The following is a 27,089-nucleotide window of genomic DNA, read 5'->3' as shown; positions in this document are numbered from 1 at the left end:
AAAACAAATTAAATAAATTGAAGACTAAAATTTTTATCAAAGATAAGGAGGAGACATCCCTTTTAATGTATTAAATTAATATTTTCATTGAATATAAATAATTACTATTACTAGTGGTGTGGTCTTTTTTAATGTCTTTAATTTTTTTTTTAATGATTTCAGAATAATTTTTGTCGTTTCTAACGATTTTTAGCCTTTCCAAATATTTTTAATAAATTATTTTCTCATGAGTTTTATCTTTCTAACGATTTCAAACATTTTTAAAAGTATTTTTTTAATTATTTAAAAATAAGTTTTAATTTTTTTTATAAATATGACCTACATAAATTAAATGTGATTATTTAAGCTTTTAACTATTTATCACTTAAAGGAAATTATGATCACTCGATATACACGTCTTTTATTATGGTTGATTGATGTGAGTTTTTTTTGTTTTTTTTTCTCGTATTGAAACAAATATATGGCATAATCGCGTTGGTACACCGGTTCCCCGATGGATCACCAAAGTTAAGCAATGTTAAACCTGGTCAGTACTAAATGGGTGACCATTTGGGACTTCCATGTACTGTATGTGCTCTTTATTTATTTTAGCATTGTTTCCAATTGTCCGGGACTTCACCTTGCCACTGGACTCAAGCAGTGTCGATTCAGGGGAGGTGTGGTTCGAGGTTGCACAACCCTTGCCTCAGAAGTACACGTGCAGCTGCCCCTACAGGGGGTATCCTTTGTCTTTCGAGACTGAACGAAGACATCGAATTTAATACAAATGAAACTTTTTCCTTTTTTTTTCTTTTAGCAAAAAAATTGTACCACTTTTTTTTTTTTTTTTAATTCATCAATCAATCAAAAAAGTTTAAAGTTCAGTGTATTGATTTCTATTGTTAAAATCCGTGTCATGTTTGCACAATGTAAGACCGCATTATTTCAAACTGGTTAGATTTATTCAACAATGAGATCAATGTCTGCCACAAGCCGAAATATCTGAACGAATTAAATTAAATTGTACACAATGCGTTTTTTAAGGAAATAAAAATGTTTGAAACAAATAGACTATTTTAAAAAAACAATAACCACCATCACTTCTTCCCTTCTCTCTCACAGACTTAATATTGCTGTTCTCATTTTTTTTTTTTTTTTTTTATAAATACTATTATGGGATGAGTTCTTCAGAATTTTCTGATCTATTCTCTGCATCCTTTGCTCCAGCTCGTTTGATTCGTTGCTGTAGTGGTCTTCATCAATTTGCTGTTTTCATACCTCATTGCAATATAACTTGTTCCAGTAGCCTCTTTCATAGAACTGCAGGCTTATGGAACTATTTTTCTACTGACTGTTTTCCTCCATCCGATGTCCTGGATATGACCTAAAACTATATCCGATGGTGAGGCCCCATCTTGCAGGCCTCGGGGAGTGTGGAGCCACCCTTTAATTACCATTGCTCCCACGTCCACTCTGGCCCGGAGTGGTAGTACTTGTTAGGGTCCCAACTATGGGTTAAATAGAATCCGACTTAAAAAAACAAATATACTCCATTAAAAATCGTTCCTCAAAATAACTAGATTCGGCATTAAATAACCTGAAAAAGTTTGATATGCTGTAAAACAAAAACAACCAACTTCTATCCGATTTCATTCTTTTTAGTTGTTTTATATCAAGTGGTTTCATACTTTGTCTGGAGTAATCTTACAGATTCGTCCCCAAGATGTCTTTTATAATCTGACATGGTTTCCGATCATTTCTGGATCAGGAATCCCCTCCTCTCTGATTTTATTCTCCTTTTTCTTGTCGTGCTACTAAGATCAGGCTTCCTGACTTAAATACACCAAACATTGATGTTATTATATTTTTCCTTTCTCTTTGCAAAACTCAATCATGTTCTGCAAAATCAAAAACCAAAAGAAGAATTTTTTTTCTCCGGAATAATTAAATCAAACGTCATAATTATTTGATGATGTGAAGAATTCAAAGCATAAAACCTTTTTCCAAAATTACTGGATTTGGCATTAAATAACCTAAAACAGTTGATATACCATAAAACAATACAAAAATGTTTTCCTCTGCAAAATAACCAAACCAAACACACTGAATAAATATTTGATGATATAAAGAATTTGAAGGATAAAATTTTTTCCCAAAATTACTATATTCAGCATTGAATAAACCAAAAATTGTTGTTAGATCACAAAACAACCAAACTAAATCATGGCTCGTATTAATGATGAAATGATAATTATTTATTGATTTTTAACTATGAGTAAAACAAAACGCAGTAGATCATCTTTATAAGTGTATTTCTATGTTTACGAAATCATGTGTACATATTTCATGTTTTTGGGGGAAATTTCCTTCCCCCCCCCCCCAACCCAACCCACCCACCCCACCCCACAACACACACACACACATAAAAAATAACTCAATATTCAGAAACTTAAAAGAATCAGAGTCGGTAATTGTATCCGAACCAGAAAAAAAAAATTGGAATCGTACCTTCACTAATATATATATATATATATATATATATATATATATATATATATAAAGAGAGAGAAAGAGAAATAAAATGAAACAAACCGAGTTATGTGTTTATCAATGTTCATTCATCCAGAGGAAATATCGAAATAAAGACGAAACGTTGTTGAACACATAACTCTGTGTGTTCCTTTTTATTTTTTATTTTTTATTTCTCTGTTTCGTCGGAATACTATTTCCATTATTCTCATCGCACACACACATACATCTACATATATATATATGTGTGTATGTATGTATGTATGTTGGGGTAGAGAGGGCTCCCGTAAGCCGTGGTGAAGGCAACCTTTCTAGGAGAAGCAAATCTCTGATTTAAAAAACCATAAAGCGGGAGACCAGTACCCGCATTAAGCTGGTCTGCAGTTTGATTTGTTGCTGGCTATCTTGCTCTTGCTTTTTGCTGGATCTCAACATTTTGAACCAAGAGAGAGACTTAGCTGTCGTACAAAGCTAAGACTCTGTAACATCATCTGTGTATAGATACTCCCTCAGGCATTTGGACTTATGGATTTTAAATGTCTGAGGGAGTGGCACTCGTCTGACAAGACGTTGCAATCATCATCATGTATGTATATATATATATATATGTAGATGTTATTTGTTTTTGTTTTGCGATACTTTTTGAATGAATTCAATTATTTATGCAGAAGTGCATTTTTACCTAAATGCGAGTTGGGAATGATTTTCTCTTTAACCAATTTTGGTACCCCCAAATGGGAAGCAGCATATGTATTATTTTTAAAATATAATTATCCATTGACACGTGTTTCGGCATCTACGATTCATCGAGAGAGAGATTCGAAATCGGGACCCCATGGTAAGAAGCGTAACCCCCTAGGCTATCTCGCATGACTGAATGTATCGTGTTTTTTTTATGTACATGTTATTTGTTTTTGTTTTATGGTACTTTTTTTTAAAGAATTCAATTATATATACGAAAGTGCATTTTTAGCTAAATGCGAATTGGGAATAATTTTCCCTTTAACCAATTTTGGTACCCCCAAATGGGGAGCGGCATATGTATTATTTTAAAAATATAATTGTCCACTAATCTTCATTTGTTTTTACATAAACGGTAGTAATATGTTGCTACACATTCATGAGTATGTTTCGGTCAGCTAATTATCAGTAACTAGAGACCTCTTCAGGCGATACAGCTTATATGAAAGTAAAATATTGAGCACTCATTAAACTTCATTGGTTGCTCTAGAAAACCTCAGAATATATATATTAATCGACTTTTATTTTAACTCATCACTGAATATATATATTTTAGTTTTCATTTTTAATCCCCATTTTCGCAATCCTGTATTTTTAACACCTGATGATGATTCGTGGACGAATCGAAAGCGCTCGTAACAGCAACATGTATGGATCCTTTATTAATATTTTTGATTTTGAAACAAAAAAGACAATACGAAAAATTGAAAAATTAAAAAAAAGAATTATAAGACAAAATATCTCCGTTGTATTTAATAATATTTGCTTGAATATATATATATATATATATATATATATATATATATATATATATATATATAATTGAAATAGAAGTTATCTAATTTTAATATTCAGATATGACAAATTTTTTTTTTTTTTTAGATAGCTCAATAGTGCAATACTAGAGCTATGAATATTTTTTTATAATGTATTGCTTTACCAGGAATAGACACACATTTTATTGTTCATTTCAAAAATTAGTTTTATTAACAATATTTGTGTACAGTTGACATTTCACAGTGTATAAGGATATTCATAATCGTACCCTATTTCCAAAAGAGGGAAGATATAGCATATGAGAAATGCTTGGAATCAAGTCTCTCCTTGCTGTTATTTCAGATCATTTGAAACCATAGCAGCAAGTTTTAGTCCCTCCTCCATCAAAACCAAAGGTTTTGGGGAAATATCAGATAATTTGTAATTTATATGCAAAACTAGGAAAGCAAATGATTATGATTGAAATAACGAAAAAAACTTTAAAATTACCACTGTTATAAGTTTTTGAGGGTGTTGAAAACGAAAATAATAGTTAAAATCTCAGAAAACAAGTAGTTTCCAAGATATGAAGTAATTATAGTTTTAAAAAGTGGGGGATCACTTTTCTATATTAATTTAACATAAAATGAACACCTATTGTATAGCAACCTAGGGGTGGGCATATGTTATATTTTTTAGGGGTGGTGTTTATTTGGTAAATGTGGCCTGGCAGACCAACACAAAACCTACCTTAAAAAACATGTTTTCTATAGTTTTTTTGATGTGCTGAAAACAAGTATCGCACTTAAATTTTCCTCAATAAAGTATTTTTCCAGATATTAAACGATTTAATTTTTTATGTTATAAATGGTGGCCATTGTTGTGCGCACACATATTTTTGCTTAATACTCGGAAAAATACTTAATTGCGGAATATTTAAATGTGATATTCATTTTCAGCACACATGAAAACTTATAGAAAACAACTTTTTAAGATAGGTTTTGTGTTGGTCTACCAGGCCACAATTACCAAATAAACCCTACCTCTAAAAAATAAAAAAATACCCCCCCCCCCCCCAAAAAAAAAGTTGACCATAAAGTGGGTGCTCCTTTTACCTTAGGATAATATAGAAAAGTGATCTCCCACTTTTGAAAAAGGTAAATGTCACATAGCCCACTACACAATTTAGGTTATTAGCTTCCCAACGAGCCTTCATTTGTTAAAGTTTGATTATGAGTCACCGTGATGTGGAATTTATAAAATTGCCAAAATTTATAAAATTGCCAATTGGTATCTCTCTCTCTCTCTCTCTCTCTCTCTCTCTCTCTCTCTCTCTCTCTCTCTCTCTCTCTCTCTCTCTCTCAAATTCAAAATGGTGTAATGGAAACATATTAAAGGTATTTGCAGCTTCTCTTCCAATTTTCAGATTTTAATCATGCCAAATCACACTTCATTTCCTTTTGACGGATTGATTGTTGCTATTTTTTCTGATGAGTTAAGGGCATAATAGATTCACTGATTGATATAATAATTAAATGATTGATTTTGTGCTACGAAACAGATACAGTCAAGAATTGTGAAAGTCAATTGAATTAAAGGAATGGATTGTAGGATGGTCAACATCATGAATTTTGGAATATAATAACTTTTTGTCATTTATTCTCTCTCTCTCTCTCTTTCTCTTTATATATATATATATATATATATATATATATATATATTACTAGCAAAAGTACCCGTTGTTGACTGGGTTAAAAAACAGCCTACAGAAACTGATTATGAAAAGGAAGGGTTGTAAAGAGATAGCTTCGAATTTGGTGGTATCAAAACCAAAGCAAAATAGGATGAAAGTAAAAATAAAATGGATAAACCCCATAATTTATTATACCATACCTGTTCACACTGAAACACTTATCACAATATTCTGTGGATCTATATTAAAAAAACCTTGTTAAACTTTGTGACATATTTCCATTCTATGGAGGTCAGGCGTGAACGAACACACCATAATTTTATTCTACCATATTTCTTCAAACTGAAACATAATTATCAAAGTATACTTACGCAGATAGATATGAAAAGTCTTTATTAAAGTTTGTGCCTATTTCCATCCTATGGAGGCCAGGTGCGAATGCAGACCCCACAATTTTATTATACCATTCCTATTTAAGTTAAAACATACTTATCAAAGTATTCTTATGTACATCTATATCAAAAACACTTGTAAACGTTTTTTTTTTTAATTTAAAATTTTTTATTTCCATACTTTGTGGACCAGGCGCGTACGCAGACCCCACAATTTTAATGAATCATCATTATGCCAGATCAAACATACCCATTCCTGTGTCTTGATACATCTTCTATCATTATATGTGATCAGTTTTCTATAATAGTCAAGCATATAGGAGCCTATTTGTGACCAGACACACACACACACAGACGTTCAGCTTTATATTATAGATATAGTCATAGCCAAATTGAATATTGAAATGCTCATATCTTTGGTTCTATGGGATGAAACTACATGGAAATTTGCATGTTTTTTGAATATTATAATACTATTCTATGTTTAAAATCTTATGACAATTGGTGAAAAAAGAACCTATATTTTCAAACCAATAAAATTTGCCTACATTTATATATATACATACCAGCTTTAATTTTGCTGCTTTAGGATGAATTTTGCTCAGACTTTTCTTTTGCCAGGCCACTAATATATATAGATATAGATATACCATCTTTTTTGGCAATTTTATAAGTTCGAAATCTCAGCAACTATTGATCAGAATTTAACAAATGAAGGCTCGTTAGAAAGATAATGACCTGAGTTGTGTAGTAGGCTATGTGACATTTACCTTTAAACTCGTCTTTTAAGGGGATCATCCATCATCCAGAGCCTATTTGTGGTACTTTTTACAGCCATAAAATGTTTCAATCATAGTCATTTGTTTTCCTAGTTTTGCATACAAATTACAAAATATTTGATATTTCCCCAGCACCCCTGGCCTTGATGGAGGTGAGACTAAAACTTGCTGCTATGGTTTCAAATGATCTGAAATAACAGCAAGAGGAGACTTGATTCCAAATATTTCTCATATGTTATATCTCCTCTCTTTAGTTTTCATACATAAAGTAAATTTCACAGTGTATAAGGATTATTTGATATTGGAGATATTCATTATCGTACTCTGTTTCCAAAAGAGGGGAGATATAACGTATGAGAAATATTTTGAATCAAGTCTCCCCCTGCTGTTATTTCAGATTATTTGAAACCATAGCAAGTTTTAGTCTTTTCTCCATCAATGCCAGAGGTTTTGGGGAAATATACATTCACACTAGCTGAATTTATTGGTTCACTCTTGGAAATATGTGAAATATTGATTAAAATAATAAACATTTTAGTCATCTTTTGTTCTAAATCTGAAACAAAATTTTTCTCATTTATTAATATAGACATTTTTGTAATTTCAGTACAAATTTTTCATTAAAATTTTTGTAATTTTAGTACAACGTTTTCATTTAAATTTGACCCAAAAAACGGAATAAGAAATTTCTAGCACTAATGTGAAAGTCAAAATGCCATATATCAAGTTACTTCAATTATTTTACGCAATACACACGTCATCCGTTTTATTAGGTTGGTGCAAAGATAATGTCTTTTTTGACGTTCAACTTTAAAAAGACATTATTTTTGCACCAACCTAATAATAATTTGGCAACGTAGTGCCCTTGTATGTGGATCATATGTATTAGGTTGGTGCGAAAATAATATCGTTTTCTGACGTTCAACGTCATGTCAAAAAACATTATTTTTGCACCAACTTAATATATAATGTTTGTGTATATGCTACATCAGTCGCAAGGTTAACTAATTTGCATATTAGGTTTTGCAGAGGGATGTCTGATTAATTAACTGTATAAGTGTTTAAGAAGGCTGGTAACAGAGTAGGATACTGAGATGTTTAAATGCTGTGACATATAAACATATAAAGGACATTTTATTAATTTACTATTCAATTATTAATCAATTTAATGATTGTTTTGATTTTCATATTTATATATCTACTAGCCTGGGTACCCGACGTTGCCCTGGTGTTTGGAGGTGTGTGTTGAGCAAAAAAAAAAAAAAGTTGTAGTAGGCAGGCAGGAACCCGTCCCGCGAAGGAGGAAAAGAAAGTTAAAAAAAAAAAAAAAAATGTGTTCGCTGTTGCACCCATCGCCAAACTGGAAGTGACATAGGTTTAAATTAAAGTAGACAATCGAAAAGAGGCAATGACTTTCGAAAACCCCTCCGTGTAGAAAAGTGCCCAGTTGAGGGTGAAAGCCAATTTTTCAATACTTATCGTCCAAAGGGTCGAACTTCAAAATGATACCAATCTCGTGAAAATCCATCGCCTCTGTTGAAAGTTTTCGTGAGACATACATACATACATTCATACGAGATTTATATTATAGACTAGTGGGGATGCCCGGCGTTGCCAGGGTGTTTGTCGATGTGTGTGTGTATGTAGGGAAAAAAAAAGTTTTGGTAGGCTCAAACCCGAAGCCTTGAGGCGAAGTCGAAAAAGAAAACAGGACACGTTACCACTCAAATGCTCAGAGGAAGTGAGAATCGTTGAAATTAAACGCTTAAAAAAATGTCTGCTTTACTCGGTCAAACATCATTGAGAAATGAAATCACGCAGAGCCAATTAAGCTTTACGCTTTTTGCGTATTCGTTTGTTTCCCCAAGATGTTTAGGAAAACCAGCTCCCCACAAAAAGGGGAATATCCAATATGACGGGTTTTTCCCCGCATTGATCAAAGCTCATTGCTTCTGGATGTGCCGAGAACACGCTTTGCTTTCAATTTTTAGTTTCGCTTTTATACGGAAAAGCCAAACAAACGGACGAGAGTAAGAAAGAAATAGCACGAAAATAGCGTGCAAAATAAGATAGAGACGACCTCCTTTTGTAAATCGGAGATATTATAATCTAGGAAGCATATAAAAAGCGCACTCCCAAAAAAAGCCTTTGCTGGACATACAAAAAAATGCAAACACACACACATTTTCGCTTTTATATAATAGACTAGCGGGGGTACCTGGCATTGCCCGGGTGTTTGGAGGTGTGCATGTAGGAGAGGGTGACCCTGTTTTAATATTATAAAAAAAACATGATGTTAAAAAAATATTGGAAAAACCAAAACAAAGCAAAAAGGAAAAAAGGTGTAAAAAGAGGAAAAAAAAGTTTAAGTAGGAAGCTAGGCTCGAACCCGAACCATCGAGGCTAAGGCGGGAAAAAAAGCCTGACATGTTACCCCTACGCCAAAGAGACATACAATTGAGAACGGATAAAATTAAACCATTAAAAACACTTGCAGGTGGTTTGAATTAACATCAATGTTTTCTAGGTCAAACATGACGTCATTGTCGTAGCAGGAGGAGAGAAAATGAAGGAACGATTTTTTCGGCACCCCTCCTTGTAGAAAAGGGTTCAGTGTAGAGTGAAGGAATTAATGTTTTGGGCCAATTTTTCGATATTTGTTGTCTAAGATGTTAAGCTTCAAAATGATACCAATCTCGTGAAAATCCGTCACCTCTGTCGAAAGTTTTTGCGAGACATACAAACACACATACATACATACATACATACATACAGACACACATTTTCGCTTTTATATATATACTAGCGGGGGGTACCCAGCGATGTCCGGGTGTCTTGAGGTAAATCAAAACTCCGGGGGAGGGTGTTAAATAATAAAAAAAAATGTTTTGGTAGGTGAGTATGAGAATCGAACTCGTACCCTTGAGTTGGAAATCAATGTGTGAAAAAAAAAAAGTGCTACGTTAACCATTGAGCCACGGCGACAGACAACGTTAAACAGATTTGAATTTATTTATTTAACAGGCGTGCGCAATAAAAATTAACTCTGCTGCTTCCATTTGACCTAATTAAGAAGGTCAATGCCGAGAACGTCCGTTGGAGTTTAGTTTCAGTTTATTTATACTAAAAAGCCCAATCAACACGCGAGAAGCCAAAATAGCAATAATTTAGTAAAAGTCGACGTAAATAAATCTATAAGCTACATGTGTTCCCAAATCCTACATATTATTATCTACAACCTATATACACAGTTTTAAGCGATAGTAACGACCCCGGGAGCATGTGAGAGAAAAGCCTTTTGAAGACATACACAAAATGTTCACACACATTTTGCCTTTTATATATATAGAGAAGAAGAAGATAGATAGAAGAAGAGGAAAGAAGAAGACGGTGAGAGTGTGTGTGAGGACAATTCTCAACTTATATTCTCATTAATTTTTGTCTCTATAGACTTGAAATTTGGTGTATAGGGTATTCAGACTTGTGGAAAAGTTTTTCATCAGTTTACATTTAGAGAAAATAGCTGCTAAGATGTCAAAATTGAAAAATTGGTACTTGTAGTGGTGGTTGGGGGGGGGGTCCTGTTTGTCAACTGTTTCACGACTGCACAAGCCCAGTCGTGAAACATGATATCTTCCTTATGTTACAAATAAGTAGGCTTGAAAACACTTTTTAAAGATCATAACAAGCTGGTCTAATGGTTATTGTACTTGACTCAGTGATTTTAGGTTTTGATTTTGATCTAAACTTGAATTTTATTTTTTTTACTTACAAGAAGTGAACTGTTTAGAAAAAAAACCATAACATTCGCACACTAAAGAGTTCACTTGTAAGTAATAAAAAAAAAAATACTCGAGTTGAGATCGAAACCAAAACCTAAAGACAGTAACTCAAGTTGGATAACCATTAGACCAGCTTGACACGATTTTAAAATATGTTCAAACCTCTTTATTCTAAACATAAGAAACTGTCATGTAAACGATCCGCACATGTGCAGTTGTGAAACAGTTGAGAAGCGTAAAAAATCCCCCCCCCCAAGTACCAAATTTTCAATTTTGACTTCTTTGCAGCCTTTTTTTTTTTTTTTTTTTTTTTTCGGATGAAAGTCGATTATAAAATTTTTTCATATGTGTGAATACTCTATATACCAAATTTAAAGTTTGTAGATCAAAAATTCGCTGCGTTGAGAGGTATTAACTTTGGTCAAAATCGACTGTTCCTTTAATCGGATTATTTCAAAACCTCTCTGAAAAGCACTACGTAAAGTACCTTCATGTGAAATTTCATAAAAAAATCGGTCAAGCCGTTTTTGAGTCAATAGGGAACTCACTCACACACACTGAGTTCCTTTTATATAATAGTAGAGATTGTCTCAGCACTTTTATCTGTTCCCCTACAATTCTAATATACATTCATATACACATACAAACATGGAGTTTTATATGTAGAAGAAAGGTGCGTGTTGCCAATTGCAATGATCTTTATCCTATTATCAGGGTCAGTCGAAAAAAAAAAAATTGAAAATGTTTCTATTTAAATTTTAGATAAAGGTGATTTTTTTTTTTTCAAAATCTTGAAAAAAAACAAACAAATGTTCAACCTTTGAGTGATCATTTTTTTTTTTCTTTTGTTATCGGCAGTTATTTTGCTTGCATGAATGTTAGTAGGTCACTAGGACTAATCTCGTTTCTTTCTACTCTGTCTCTTTCTCTCTCATCTTTTTCTTCTTCCTGTCTCTTCTCGCTACCCTCTCTCTTTTCTCTTCCCCCACTCTCCTTCTCTCCCCTCTCTATCTTATTCGCTCTCCCCTCTCTCTCTCTCTCTCTCTCTCTCTTTCTCTCTCTCTCTTCTATCTCCTCTGTCTTTATCTCTCATCTCTCTCCCTCATCTTTTTCCTATCTCTTTCTTCTCCCTGTCTTTTTTCACTTCCCATCTATCTTTTCTTTCCTCTCTTTCTCTCTCTCTCTCTCATATATATATATATATATATAGAAAATACACTCATCACTCATATTTGTATGGAGGGGGTTACACACACACACATATATATATATATATATATATATTTATATATATATATATATATATATATATATATGACATTTTTCGTCGTTTCTATGGTTCATCAGTGTGGCTAGACCTATTGACATTAAAAACAGGGAAACTAGTAACTGGCATTCGGCACTCTACCTACATACTTCCAACATCTATCATAATTGTTTTTAAATAAAACTCTCTTTCACTCTCCCTTTCACACTTCCTTTCTCTTCTATCTCTCTTGTTTCTCTTATCTTCATTCTTATCTCTTTTTCTCCCTGTCTTTTCATTCTCCCCATATCGTCTCTTCGTCATATATATATACTAGCAGTTCAGCCCGGCTTAGCTTGGACTCCATCTACTGTTCTTTATAACTTTATCTACGTATGTATATATATATATATATATATATATATATATATATATATATATATTGAAAAGTTTGACTCCTGTCCAGGTAACCTACATCTAAAATTTCAAGCATTTAGATCTAAAATTGGCTGAATAGTTTGCTACAGACCGCAAAGGTAAAATCTTTTTAACTTTGACCCCTTGGCAGCCAAAATTTTCAGCCAAAAACCGATTAAAAAAGCTTGCCCTATGTCTGAATACACTTCATGTAAAATTTCAGATGTTTAGACCCAAAATTGGCTGATTAATTTGGTAGAGATCACAGAGGTCAATTTTTTTTAAAAAACGTTAACCCAAATTATGACCCCTTAATATTTATTATTTTTGGCTCAAATCAAATTAAAAATGTTTGGTCCATATCAAAGTAACCTACCTCTAAAATTTCAAGTGTTTAGACCCAAAATTAGCGGAAGAGTTTGGTAGAGTTATCAAAGATCAAATCGTTGAACTTTGACCCCTTAACAGCCAAATTTCTGGCCGAAAACCTATTAAAAAGATTTTCCCAACAGTATCCCTTTTGTCAAATCTCGAGTCTGTAGACTGAAAAATTGAGACAGTAGTTTGGTAACGAAATGTACACACACAGACACACGCTTTCATTTTTATAGATATATATTACATATATGTATATATATCATATGTAATACATATATATATATATATATATATATATATATATATATATATATATATATATATATATATGAGAGAGAAGGGAAAAGGGGAGAATGAAAAGACAGTGAGAGGAAAAAAGAGAGATGGGAGATAAGATATAGAAGAAAGGAAGTGTGAGAGGGGGGAGACTAAAGAGAGTTTTATTAATATATATATATATATATATATATATATATATATATATATATATATATATATATATATATATCTTTTACCTGCTGCCAGGGTATACTTGCTAAACAAACCTACCATTATATCTCTGGTGGTTCGATTGTTGTTTCTGCCGTTGGCACGAAACAGTCAGTTGTTAGGAAATTCCATGTCAGGTGAACATTTTCTTACAATGACATTGTTACTCGCTTGAAGAAGGAGAGGTGGTGGCGGGGAGAGGGTCGCATTAGTTTATTTTGGTTCTTAGCCCGACGACACCGATCCGTGTTAACCTAGAGAAAGAAAACCCTAACCCACCAAATATGGCATTTGCACTAAGCAGTTCCTATTTACGAACTTGAATCGAAGAAAACCTACCACAACCACCCTCTCTTCAAATACTTATTTACTTATACTTTGCCTGGCACAGGGTCACGAAAATAGAGGATTCAGTGGGATGTAACATTTTTTAATATTGTATAACATTACTTTCACGCAGGCATGACAAGTCTTTTACAAGGTCATAAAAATGGAGCCGCCAGTTTGCAGTAACATAATCTATATATTAATACGATATCATGGGTTTTACTTTCTGTGTCACGCTTACATCCGGGTCATTTAATTGTTATGTACTTCCATTTCTTGTCAGAAATAATTTTACCAAGAATTCTTCACAAGTTTCGATTTCGGTTTCGATTAGAACTGATGGCACTCTAGTAATCTCTCTATTCTTTTTTTTATAAATAATTTTATCAAGAATTCTTCATAAGTTTCGGTTTCGGTTATACTTAAAGGAACTCAAGTTATTTTTATATATATATATATATATATATATATATTTTTTTTATTTATTTATTTTTTTTTTTTTTTTTTCATAAGTTTTTATTTCAGCTTTGATTCAAGCTAATGCACCCGAGTCATATGGATATATATATATTTTTTTTTTTGTTTTTGAAATCGCAACTTTATAACATAAAAATCGATAGAACATTAACTCTATAATAATATATACGAAATCTGCAAGAATTAAAATATCATATTTAAGCATACTTTACGACCGGGCTTTGCTGGTTGTTCATGCTAGCTTAGATAAATATTTTCGTAGTTTAAAAAAAAAAAAACAAAGCTACAATATCAGAGCGTTTCCATTTACACTGAACATCTACAGAATGCCAACATCAATATATTATATATGAATGAGTCCCCTGTGGAATTTCCACAGGTCCCGCTAGTTATTTGTTATTGTTTAACATTTTTTAACATTACTTTCTTGCAACCATGTGAAGTCTGGTAGAAGGTCATGAAAATAGAGCCTCCAGTGGGATGTAACATTTTTTTTTACATTGGATAACATTCCATTTTAGCAGGCAAATTTTATATGGCACAGGGTCATGAAAATTGAAACCCTAGTGAGAAATAACAATTTAAGGTTGACTAATATTGCCTAACAGTATTTTCTTGCGGGTATGTGAAGTCTGGTGCAGGGTCATGAAAATAGAGCATTCAGTGAAAAAGTCACTTTATTTTACATTTTGTAACATTGTTTTGCATTGCATATCATTTTATTTTAGCGGGAAGTTTGGTATGGTATAGGGTCATAAAAATAGAGCATTCAGTGTTGAATAACAATTGCACAGGGTGGAATGATAAATTTGTCACCCTAAAGGAAGCAACACTACAGCTTTATTTTAAAACTTTCACTGAAAAAATCAATTCAGGTAACTTGATTATGTAGTAGAGTTGACATCTAGTCAATGTAGCCGCCTTCAGCCTCAATCACCATCTCAATACGAATCCTGAACTGGGAGTATGCTTTTTCCACAAGAGCCGGCTGGAGCTCGGCAGATGGCGGTGATCAGGCTGGCTTTCGTGTTATAGGAGGTCATGTTGGTGATGTTCTCAACGTATAGCCAAATGAAGTAGTCCAGCGGGTTCAGGTTAGGGGAGGAGGGAGGCCAGTGAGAGAAGGGTACAAACTTGTAGCACTCCTTCTGAAGCAAAACCTGTGTCTTTTTGAATGTGTAGGTCAGCGCTGGGTCCTGCTGCCACACTCAGGGTCTGTCAGCATCGACCTGATTGCACCAGGAGATCAGCAGAGTCTTCAGCACATCCAGGTACACTTTGGTGTTGACTTTCAAACTGACTTTGAAGATGTGAGGTGGCATGATGTGGCTCTGACTTGAAACCACATCAAAGACCATAACCATGGCCGGAAACTTTATTGAACTGTGCCATCAAGTGTTAAACCGTCTGGATTTGCATTTTTGAGGGTGCTGGCAATGGTCCTGTTGTCATAACTTGGATTGGTAGAGAGCATGAGTTGTACAGCGACACATCTCCGATCTTACTCGTTGAACATTGTGTCACTTTCAGACATGATAGAAGGCTCCGGTCACTCTTGGGATGTGTACACAACTGACCAACTAATAAATGGTCTGCAACAAAAAAAAAAGAAAACCGGTTTTTCATCAAACGGAAATGGAATCATGTCTTCTTTTCTAAGGTGACAATTTTATCGTTACACACTGTAGATTGTCTCATGTTGCTTAACATTACTTTCTCCCAAACATGTTTTGTCTGATACAGGGTCATGAAATCCGAGCTTCTAGTGATAAGTAATATTATTTTAAATTGCCTAACATTACTTATTAACATGCAAGTTTTGTATGGCACAGGGCCATGAAAATAGAGCCTTCAGTGTGTAATAACATTATTTAAGACTGCTTAACATTACTTTTTAGATTACGTTCTAGCAAACTCATTTGAGTGAGAAGCAATATTACTTTACATTGTCTAACTCGCCAGAATGTTTTGTCTGGTACAAGGACATGAAAATCAAAACCTGCAGCGAGTAATATCATAGTTTTACATGCCCGACTGTTCCCTTTTAGCTGACAGGTTTCATGTGGTACACAGTTTGAAATTAGTCCAGTAAGTTTAAACATTGCTTTTAAATAAGTATGTTTAGTCTGGCACAAGGTCAAGAAAATAAGGAATCCAATGATGAATAACTCTGTTTCCATGTGCCTAATATTACTTTAAAGCAAGTACATTTACTATGACACATGGTCATGAAAAGAGGGCATCTAATGAGGAATAATATGAATTTACAGTGCCTGGCAGACAAGTTTAGGTTGCTTTAGTATTCTGAAAATAACGCTTGGAATGGTACAGGGTCATGAAAATAGAGCATCCAATGAGGAGTAGCGTTGTTTAACATTACTAATATTAGTTTCTCGTAGGCAAGTTCAATCTGTTGCAGGGTCGTGACAATAGAAAATGATGTGAGAAATAATACTGCATTGCCTTATTTGACATTGCCTTACATAACTTGACATTGCATTTAAAGGACATGGCATTGCCTTAAATGACATGACATTACCTTGCATGATGTGACATTGCCTTATTTGGCATTGCCTTACACAACTTAACATTGCCTTACATGACTTGACATTGCCTTACATGATGCGACATTGCCTTACACGACATGATATTGCCTTACACGACATGATATTGCCTTACACGACATGATATTGCCTTACACGAATTGATATTGCCTTACATGACGTGATATTGCCTTACATGACTTAATATTGCTTTACACGACATGATATTGCCTTACATGACTTGATATTGTCTTACATAACATGATATTGCCTTACACAACATGATATTGCCTTACATGACGTGATATTGCTTTACACGACATGATATTGCCTTACACGACATGATATTGCCTTACACGACATGATATTGCCTTACATGACATGATATTGCCTTACATGACTTGATATTGCCTTACATGACTTTCTAACTGACAAGTTACCACACAGGTTTTACCTCAAGTTTATCATGCAATAGCTGGTGATGTTTTTCCATAAACAGCTTTGCTACCTTATCATGGACACATTCAGACTCGTTTGCCATCTTAACCATCACTTCATGAACTAGAAGTTACACCTGCACCATGCTAAACATATGTTCACGTTTTTTGCTGACATAGTTTTGAGGATAAACTTACATGACATATGGAAAATGCCTAATTTTAGGGTTTACAGGGATCTACGATAAGTTCTCCTTTTCATAGCGGAATTGTGTTTTTTTTTTTTTTTTTTTTTTTTAATCTAGAAAGATCTTTGTGTAAATTGCTAAAGATGTGAGTTTTCTACCTGTTTTGGCCAAAAATCTTTTTATCTTTAATGAAAAATAGTTGATTTAATGAAAAATAGTTAATTTAATGAAAAATAGTTAATTTAATGAAAAATAGTTAATTTAATGAAAAATAGTTGATTTAATGAAAAATAGTTGATTTAATGAAAAATAGTTAATTTAATGAAAAATAGTTAATTTAATGAAAAATAGTTGATTTAATGAAAAATAGTTGATTTAATGAAAAATAGTTGATTTCTGCTAAATCACAAACGCCTTACCTCTTTATTTTTTGGATGCTATTTGATGGATTTTATTTTTAATTCTCTCTTTCTTCATCTTTTGCTCTCTTTTTATTTTATTTTTTTTTTGTAATTTTACTCTTTCAGCCTTATCTTCTTTTTCCTTTTTACTTCTCTCTGAAAGCTGAAAATGCTAATTTTGCTGTGAAGCAAAGTAATTCCTGAAGGGACAGAGGCATTAAATGACTTTTGCATAAAATATTCATTTTTTTTTTTTTTTTAAATATTTTAAAAAAAATTATCTTCTTTGTTTTTTCCAGCATCTCATGCCACATGGCTTTCAGTGTGTGAAGATTATGCTCACCAGTTGGAATCGGATGGTCAATATCACAAGGCAGCCACTTACCTGATGGCGTGTCATCGCAACTATGATGCAATCGCTTTATTTAAACGACATCGCTTATACAAGTGAGTTTTAATTTGATGTAATTTTTTTTTTTTCGTTCACTAAATTTAGGATGCAAATTGATGATTTTATCTAAAAGAAAACAAATTCTTCGTATGACCTCCTTTCCATAAATATCTAAATTAAACAATATTAGACTGTTATATCAGGGGCATTTGTCTATGTTTGTATGTCCAACTAAAAATTAAAAAATATACAACAAACCTCCATAAAGTTCGTATTTTCTTAATCAATTGGGGGTGAGAAATATAACACTATTTAACATCTTAATTTTTTTATGGCCCTGGGCAACCCCAGATAACCCTGGTATTCAGTTGTATGTGTGTATGTTTGTACCGACACAGTTGGAATTATCTTGATTGGTGTTGTCCTGGATGAATAATATGTAAAATTTGGACAAATTTATTCATTCTCTGAAGGTCAGTATTAATATTAATTTGCAAAAAAAAAAAAAAAAAATACCGGCCTGTCAGTGTGTGTGTGTGTGTGTGAAGCAAGAGAGGAATGGTATGGGTGGGATCAACAGGGGCCTGGGGAGAAGGAGGGAAAGAATGAGAAAGATAGAGAGATGGATAGAGATAGTTTTAATAGAAATATGTTACATTTTTTTTTTCTGGGCAACGCCAGATAACCCAGCTAGTCTAATATATAAAGGCAAAATGTGTGTGTGTGTGTGTGTGTATGTTTTGCAAAAACTTTCAGCACCCATGACAGATCCTCACAAGATCGGTTTTTTTGAAGCTCGATGTCTTGGACAACAGAATATCGAAAAATTGGCCAAAACCATTCATACCTTCATCCTCAACTCGGCCATTTTATCCAAGGAGGGGGGGGCGCTTTTTTTGCCAACATTTTAGCAAGTCATCGTCACCGTTGCATTGACTACACTTAATTTTGACGTTCTCAACTTCCGGTTTTGCCATGGCTGCATCGACAAAGATGTTACATTTTTTTTTTTTTTCTTTCACCTTCTTTTCCTCCTTTGCGTCACGGGTTTGAGCCTTCCTGCCTACCACAACTTTTTATTTTAACGCCTCTCTTCACCCAAACTGCCTACTGTTGTTCTGATTTATCACCACCCACCCCCACCTGCTACTATCGCTTTTTTTAAAATTCTACCACACCTGGGGTTCCTCACTACACCTTTACACACCCGGGCAACACCAGGTACTCCCGCTTGTCTGTATATATAAAAGGCAAAATGTATGTAGATCATGTAAATAAATACATATTCTTGTTTTGTAGAAGAGCTGGGTTTTTTTTTCCGTATTCGACAACCTTTTTATTATAAAATATTATAGGACTTGGTTTTACAATTTATGCGAAGATAAATTCCTATAAACCATTTCCTATTAATCATGGATCAAATTGATGGAAATCTATTTGAATGTGCAGCGATGAATCTTTGGCCCTCTCATCTTTATGAATCAGTGCATTTTGGGATATTATTGGTTCATCTGCTTGCTTCAAAGTGATTCGGAGAATGGCTCAGATTGATTTAGCAAATTCTGGCTAAAAATATCTGGCATCAAAAAAGCTTAAGATATCTTCCCTACAATCATTGATTTCTGATAATGAATATTGTACAGACTTTGAACCAAACAAATTGAATATGCATTCATGGCATCTCCTCTCACCCCCCCCACCCAAAAAAAATAAAGTTAATAGAGAATGCTCATGAGTCTGTTTTCTGACATGCTAATCCTTTCCAAGTTATTAGGTTGATTGTTGTTAAAATAAGGATTTATTAAAAAAAACAAAAAACAACTAGTCAACAACCTAAGAGCTAAATATAACACTAACATGGAGTACTGTTTTTGACACATGAGGTGGTGTTGCTCAAAATTCCCTATACTGCCGTGATAGGGTACAAAACTGACTTCGTAATCTAGTGAGTAATGCCCTTTTCTCCTCCCTACAGAAGAGACCTTACTAGTCTTTCTCTACTCCATCATTATTTTCATAGTGACTGAGCTTCAATCTACGCACCCTCCGTCCGTGAACATTCAAGACAAAACCTCGTCTAGATGTAACAACTATCAATAAATTTCCTTTCTTCCTCTCTGTGCTTAAAACAGTTGGTATTTCCTTGAACGGTATTTGCCCTGGATGAATAATATCTAAAATTCAGAAAAAATATTTAATCTGTTCTGGTTTCTGTCTATTCAGTGTCCTTACTAAAGGAAAGTAACTGATTTTTTTTTTTTTCAAGGAGTGATTTCCCTTATATCAACATATTCGTTAAGTAATATATAAAAAACGTGTATGTCTGTGTATATCAAGAAAGAGGAATGGGCTGGGTGAAGAAGAAAGATGGAGTGATCAGAGGCGGTGGGAATCGGGGTAGAGACAGATAGGAGGGTCAATGTGCACTGGTTGTCTAACCTCCAAAGGGTGTTTATTCTGAAAGCTGTTCTTAACATGGAGAGGTTGGAGGGTGTTTATTCCGAAAGACATTCTTAACATGGGGAAGTTGGGGGTGTTTATTCCGAAAGGCATTTTCTTATTTTCAACTTCCTCGTAATCAACTTCTTAAAGGTAAGTCTTCAGGTGCCCCCCTCTTCCGTGCATTTTCACCGATAGGAGTTTAATAGGGATATTCTTACAAGCCACTATTATGCGAAGGAATGTTGTCTTTTATCTGTTTGTCCAGCTAAAAGTAAGATACTACACAAGATACATCTGCAAAGTTGATATATTCTTTTTCCAGCATTGCTTCCAACATAATGTAGGCATATTTTTTTTTTTTTTTTTTTATATTCAGTATTTCAGGGAGGGGATCAACAAGGAAATGAAATTACTTACTAATTTATTTTTATTTTCCATTTTATTTATTTTTTATTTTATTTATTTTTCATTTTATTTATTTTCCATTTTATTTATTTTTTATTTTATTTATTTTTGTTCAATTTATTTTTATTTATTTATGAGAGTTGTTCCTCAAGTAATGCATCCTATATTTAAACTAAAAAAAAAAGTTAAAGAGATACAAAGACAGGAGTGGTACCATTAAATCGAGCAACATTTCGTACTTCGGGATTTATTTTTCTACACAGTCACCACCATTCTCGATGCACTTTTGCCAGCAATGGATTGGTGGCTGTGCCTGGATGTCCGGTTAGCACTTTGTCACTCACAACGTTGTCGCTACACTGTAATCGACGAACCCATCTCCTAACTGTACTGACAATAACTGCATAGCTTCGTAAGCATTGATTAGGCGTCAGTGAATATTGATCAGTTTAATTTTTTTCTGTATGGACGGAATTCAATGACGGATCTCTGCTTTTGACGCACGTCAATGATACCATTAATATCTGCAACTGATAGATGACAATTTCAGGTCATGAATGCATAAGTTCAGTCATCATAACAATGCAATTTGAAATTCCTTGTGATCCATTCAGGCGGAATAAAAAATAAGAGGTATTACTTTTGGAACGCTTCTCGTATTTTTATTTCACTTTTACAAGAAGGCCGCCTGGCATTACCTGGTCATAAAATATGCTTGAATATGATTTTTTATTTATACAGATTTCATATTTTTTCTTGCTATAGAGCCAATGTTCTATTGAGTATTGTATTGTACCCAATATATAGTAGTGCCCCCCCCCTCAGTGTAACTTTGTAAAATATGCTTGAATATATTTTAATTAATGCAGATTTCATATTTATTATTAATAGAGCCAATATTCTAATCATTATGATATTGTACCCAATATAGAGAAGTGATTTCAAAAGTAAAAAAAAAAATGATGTGGATGCCATCAGCTAGAATCGAAACCAAAACATATGGCCCACCAGTCTTAGTTATCATTTGAGCAATCCTCAGATGGATAAGAAATAGTTAAAAATGAACCGACTTTAACGTATAAATGTATATTTGCGCATGCGTACAAGAACACTTTAAGTCCACTTACATCTGCCAAGTTCCAATTTTATTCAATTTTGGCCCCTCAGCAGTTATTTTTACCGGTTAAATTTGTTTCACAGGTGCAAATCTCCTATATATCAAGTTTTAAGTCTGTAGACCAAAAATTGACAACAGAGTTTGGTAGAGACTGTTCTACAGGCAGACAGAAAAACAGGCGATGTGATTTTTTTTTTTTTTTTACACAGTGATCACCACTTATCAAGGCCCGGAAGCCACTCAGGGATAAGGGTTATTGCAAGTACATTACGTTAGTGTGGAGATTTGATGAAGTGTTTACTTAAGGGGGCGGTTCATTAGGAATTTGTTAACGTTGAACTTGAAGACATCGAAGTTGTAGTCCGGTGGAAAGCAGGCAGACGGAACAGAGTTCCACAGGCGTGCAGTTCTAAGAAAGAAGCTTTGTTCATGGAATCCGCGTTTTGATTTATATGTATAGATATAAATTTTATGTATTTCTTTATTTTTTACTTTTATTCCCCGCCCCCAAAGAAAGCAAGGCACAGTCATAAGGACTTAAGAGGCTGCTCTGAATTAGGAGCCAGATTTATAGGAAGCATTCTAAGTGGGGAGTTGTGCAGTGAGCTTAAATTTCTTGATGTTGATACAAAGAAACGGAGCAGGAAGAGAATTCTAAAGGCTAGAGGTTTGAGGAAAAAGCTATTAATATTATGGAGTACAGGGTTTGTACAGACTTGAAAATGCCTTGCATTTCGAGCTCTCTCTTGAAAAGGCTTTATTTCTATTATTACCTTGGAAATATGGGAAATGTCTTGAAAAGGGTTTGAAAATCCTATTCTTTATAATCAGTAAAAATTTATGCCAGAATATTAAAAATATAATCAAAATAAATACTATTAAAATACTTTATAAATATTAATTTAAATACTTCTAAAATATTTTTTCTAAATATTAAAAATGAGATCAAAATGTTCTGAAATTGCATCATATTATTATTTCCAATATTGTTCATGCAAGAGTTACGGTCCTTTATCACAAAACTACTTAATGTTATTCATATATTTATGGATGTAGACGGAGTGAAATTCAAAATGAAAACAAATACTTTCAAACTATTTTTTTTAAATATTAATTAAAATATGATTCGTTTTTTTTATTTATTATATCATCTATAATAAAAATCTCACTTGTCTGTTTAAATGTATGTATGTTTGTATACGAGAGGCGTGCAATAAGTAATGCCCCTGACCCACTTCCCATAGCAGTAGAGCAACGAAACTTGGCACAGTTATTAGTCTTTCTCTACATAGGAACCACCCAGAGTTATGCATTTCTCCCATCGTTTGATACAGATCTGGAGACCGTTTTTGTAGAACACCCCAGGTTGGTCTTCCAACCACAACGTGACTTCAGAAATCAAGGCTGCATCATCAGAGAAACGCTTTCCTTTCAAAAACAACTTCATGGTTGGAAAGAGGTGAAAGTCAGAGGGTGCAAGGTCAGGAGAGTAGGGAGGATGGGAAAGGATTTCATAACCACACACCTGTGCTTCTGATCTGGCGACATGCGAGTTGTGGACCGGAGGGTTGTCCTGCAGGAGGGATTTTGATAGCTTCCCTTAATTTCCTCAAAAGTAAAGCATAATAGGCTCCTGTAATTGTGCTACCCTTTGCAAGGAAATCTGTCATCACTACTCCATCCTGGTCCCAGAAGACTGTGAGCATGACCTTGCCAGCAGAGGGCTGCACCCTTGCCTTCTTTGGAGGTGGTGAGTCCAAGTGCTTCCACTGCATTGACTGGGTTTTGGTCTCTGGATCATAATGATGGACCCAGGTTTCATCCTGTGTAATCAGTCTTTTGAAAAACTTTGACTCATCTTCTTGACACATCTCCAAATCCATCCTCGAGCACTCTACGTGTTCTCGCTTCTGGAATTGTGTGAGCAACCTGGGAATCCATCTGGCAGACACCTTATGCATATGCAAATGGTCATGAATTTTAGTTTCCACAGACTCTGTACTAATCTTGACATCTTGGGCTATTTGGTGAATAGTAATGCACCAATCTTCCAAAATGGCAGCCTCAACTTGATGGACAGATGGCATCAATGGCATAAGGGGGGGGGCAGGTCTGGGAGCTGTTTCCACAGACTTCCGGCCATGTTTGAATTCACGATGCCAGCGTTTTACAAGGTCATATGATGGGGCATTATCACCATAAGTTTCTTTCATTTCATCAAAAGTCTCCTGTGGTGTGCGTCCTTTCATATACAAAAACTGGATCACTGCTCGACATTCAACAGGCTCCATTTCACACCTGACTCAGTTCAAACACCTGTAAAACAGAAACCACAATTAGTTCAGAGCTGTAATTTACCACATAACCCGTAGAGATATAAATCATTGCACATGCAAAATTTCAGCTAGATCAGACAACTGGAAGTGAGTCAGTGGCATTACTTATTGCACGCCCCTCGTATCTCGCAAAAACTTTTGACAGAGGTGACAGATTTTCACGAGATCGGTATCGTTTTGAAGCTCAACCTTCAGACGACAAATATCGAAAAATTGGCCAAAAACATTCATTCTTTCACCATGAACTTGGCACTTTTGTACAGGGGGGGTCGTTTTTTTTTTTTTTTTTCTGCGTCGTCATTTTTGCAAGTCATCGTATCAGTTGGAATGACTTTATTAATTTCAACGTTCTGAACTTCCGTTCGCATCATGGAGTAGATGTAAGACGGCAGGTTTTATTTCACTTTCTTTTCTGCCTTCGTGTCACGAGTTTGAGCCTGCCTGCCTACTTTTTTTTGGGGGGGGGGGGCTCAGCACACACTTCCAAACACCTGGGCAACGCTGGGCAGCCAGGCTAGTTCTTTAGATATCCAATTTTATTGTTAAAACTTGAATTTTGATTTTGTCTGGAAAATGGATCGAAAAACTTTGAAAATGGACGGTGTAAATCTGTATAAACACGGGATTAGTAGTAATTGATCAACAATTTTTTTTCCAGTTGCCAGTGGAAGGCAAAGAGCGGATGCGAGGGAGAGAGAGAGGGGGATGAAACGAGAAGAAAAAACATAAAAAGTTTTGTAATAATAAGATATTTGCTGAGTTTTGTAACTCAACCCGAATCACAATTCTGAAAGTTATTACGCCATTCAATCCCAAGCAACGTCAGGTCTCCCTGCTAATGATGAAATAAAATACTGTATAATATTCGTTACCTTGGATTTATCAAGGATCAAATTAATGCAAGATGACCAGTCGGAAAGAGAGAGGAGCCGTCAGAGGAAAAGAGAGACTCTCTAGGCATCTTTTTTTAATCTCTTATTTTGTTATCCATGCATCCGGATAACATTGAATAACTCTGCTAGACCGATTTCTGTAACTGAACCTACGTCACAATTCTGAAAGTTATTACGTCATATTTGAGATCTTTCTGTTATCGATTCAGTAGGCCAAAAATAGAGTTGAGTGCTGTGAGATTTGGGCGTGGTAATTGAGATCATCTGGCTTAGCGGAGATTTCATTGTCAGAGTTGAACGCATTTTTATCTTTTGCGAGGAAACTCACATGAGCTTTTATTTATATGCCACAAAATAAAGGTTCAATGATACTTAAAAAAAAAAAAATACTTCACTCTAATCTTTCAATTTTCACCGGCACATGTTTGAACCGACTTGGAAATTTTTTGCTGGTTATGGAAGGTTCTTATACCAGTTAGTCCGTTTCTTATTGAAAAAAAAAAAACTTTAACGCTCTAAAAAAAATTTTTTTTCCTCATTTGCTTGTAGATTGTTTTTTTTTTTCTACAGAATAATGGGATTACACTCGTTTTGGATTTTTAATTTGGATCACTGTGTTAATATGGTGTGTTAAAACTCTGACTACTTCTTATGATAACACTAGCAGGGGTACCCGGCGTTGTCCGGGTGAGGTGTGTGTGAGTGGGATAAACCAAAACAATAATAAAATGGAAAATAAAGAATAAGCGAACGAAAAAGAAATGGCATGAATAACCCTGTTTGAATGTTAAAATTTCTTGTAAAAAATGGGAAAAACAAAAACAAAAAACAGCGAACGTGATGGAAAAATCAAAAAAAAAAAAAAAAAAAATGACATGAATTTTTTAAAGATTTTTGCCCTTTATATTATAGACTAGCGGGGGTGACCGGCATTGCCTGGGTGTTTGGAGCTGTGTGTGTGTTTGTTGGGGAGGGTCACAACAAAAAAAAGAAACAGTGTTAAACTTCTTTAAAAAAATCGGAAAAACCCAAAATAAAAATGCCTGGCATCGCCCGTGTGATAAAAGAAAAAAAAAAGTTTTGATAGGTAGCTAGGATCAAACCTGGAACCTTGAGGTGAAGGTGGAAAAAAATCTTGACATGTTACCCACTCGCCCACGACGGCAGAGTAACAGAAAAGTGATTTAATTTAACAATTAAAACTTAAATGACAGGTGCGCGAATTTAATGATAATGAGGTCAAACATATCCCGCAGTTAAGTTTTGTTGCAAGGCAGATTTTTGTTTTCTTTGGCTATTTGTTCCCCCAAGATGTTGGGGGGGGGACCAGAAAACCAGCTCCCAAGTGTTTTAATGAATAGCAATTGTCTGATATAAGTGATTATCCCCCGCATTGATCAAACCTTATTGCTTTTCTGGACGCCCCTGTCACGAGTGCCGGGGAACTGATGGTACGGATTCAGATTCGCTTTTCAGTATAGAAGAGTGAAAAAAATCTCAAACATAGCGCATAAAAGTCGGACAAATTAAAGATAGATGCGACCTCCCTTCGTAACTCATAGATATTATAATTTAGACAATATATAAAAAGTTTTAAGAATGATGATTTCACCGAGCACGCCCCGTAAAAAAGCCTTTGCCGGACATACACAAAAAATGCACACTCACACACACACTAACACACATTTTGCCTTTTATATAGATTAAACATTATGACCAATTTGCCTTTTGGAACAACTTATCACTGCCTATCCTTTCATTTCTATTTTTCTTTTTCATATCTTATGAACTCTTTACACTAACTTTTTTTGCATATATAATCATATACGGATATATTTTCATATATGATAGAACCCCAAGGTACGGCATTAAAAATTAGTAAAAAAAAAATACAGTACAGTATATAATGCACATGCATATAATCAAATAACACCGTAATAGCCTATATACC

At 34.3% G+C, this 27,089-nt stretch overlaps 1 protein-coding gene across 1 annotated transcript in view; it reads left to right on the top strand.

Annotated features, from left to right (window-relative positions):
* Positions 1–27,089, top strand: part of LOC145259124 (gem-associated protein 5-like) — an 827,294-nt gene that overhangs the window by 742,256 nt on the left and 57,949 nt on the right. Inside the window, exon 20 of the mRNA XM_080116800.1 lies at positions 17,854–18,001. Within this exon, the coding sequence (XP_079972926.1) occupies positions 17,854–18,001 (148 nt within the window). The remainder of the gene's footprint in view (positions 1–17,853; positions 18,002–27,089) is intronic.

This window comes from Euprymna scolopes, chromosome 34 (genome assembly GCF_053919585.1).
Source record: "Euprymna scolopes isolate OS-2025 chromosome 34, ASM5391958v1, whole genome shotgun sequence".
NCBI classification, from domain to species: domain Eukaryota; kingdom Metazoa; phylum Mollusca; class Cephalopoda; order Sepiida; family Sepiolidae; genus Euprymna; species Euprymna scolopes.
Note: the sequence above shows the minus strand (reverse complement) of the source record. Positions and strands in the feature narration are given on the sequence as shown.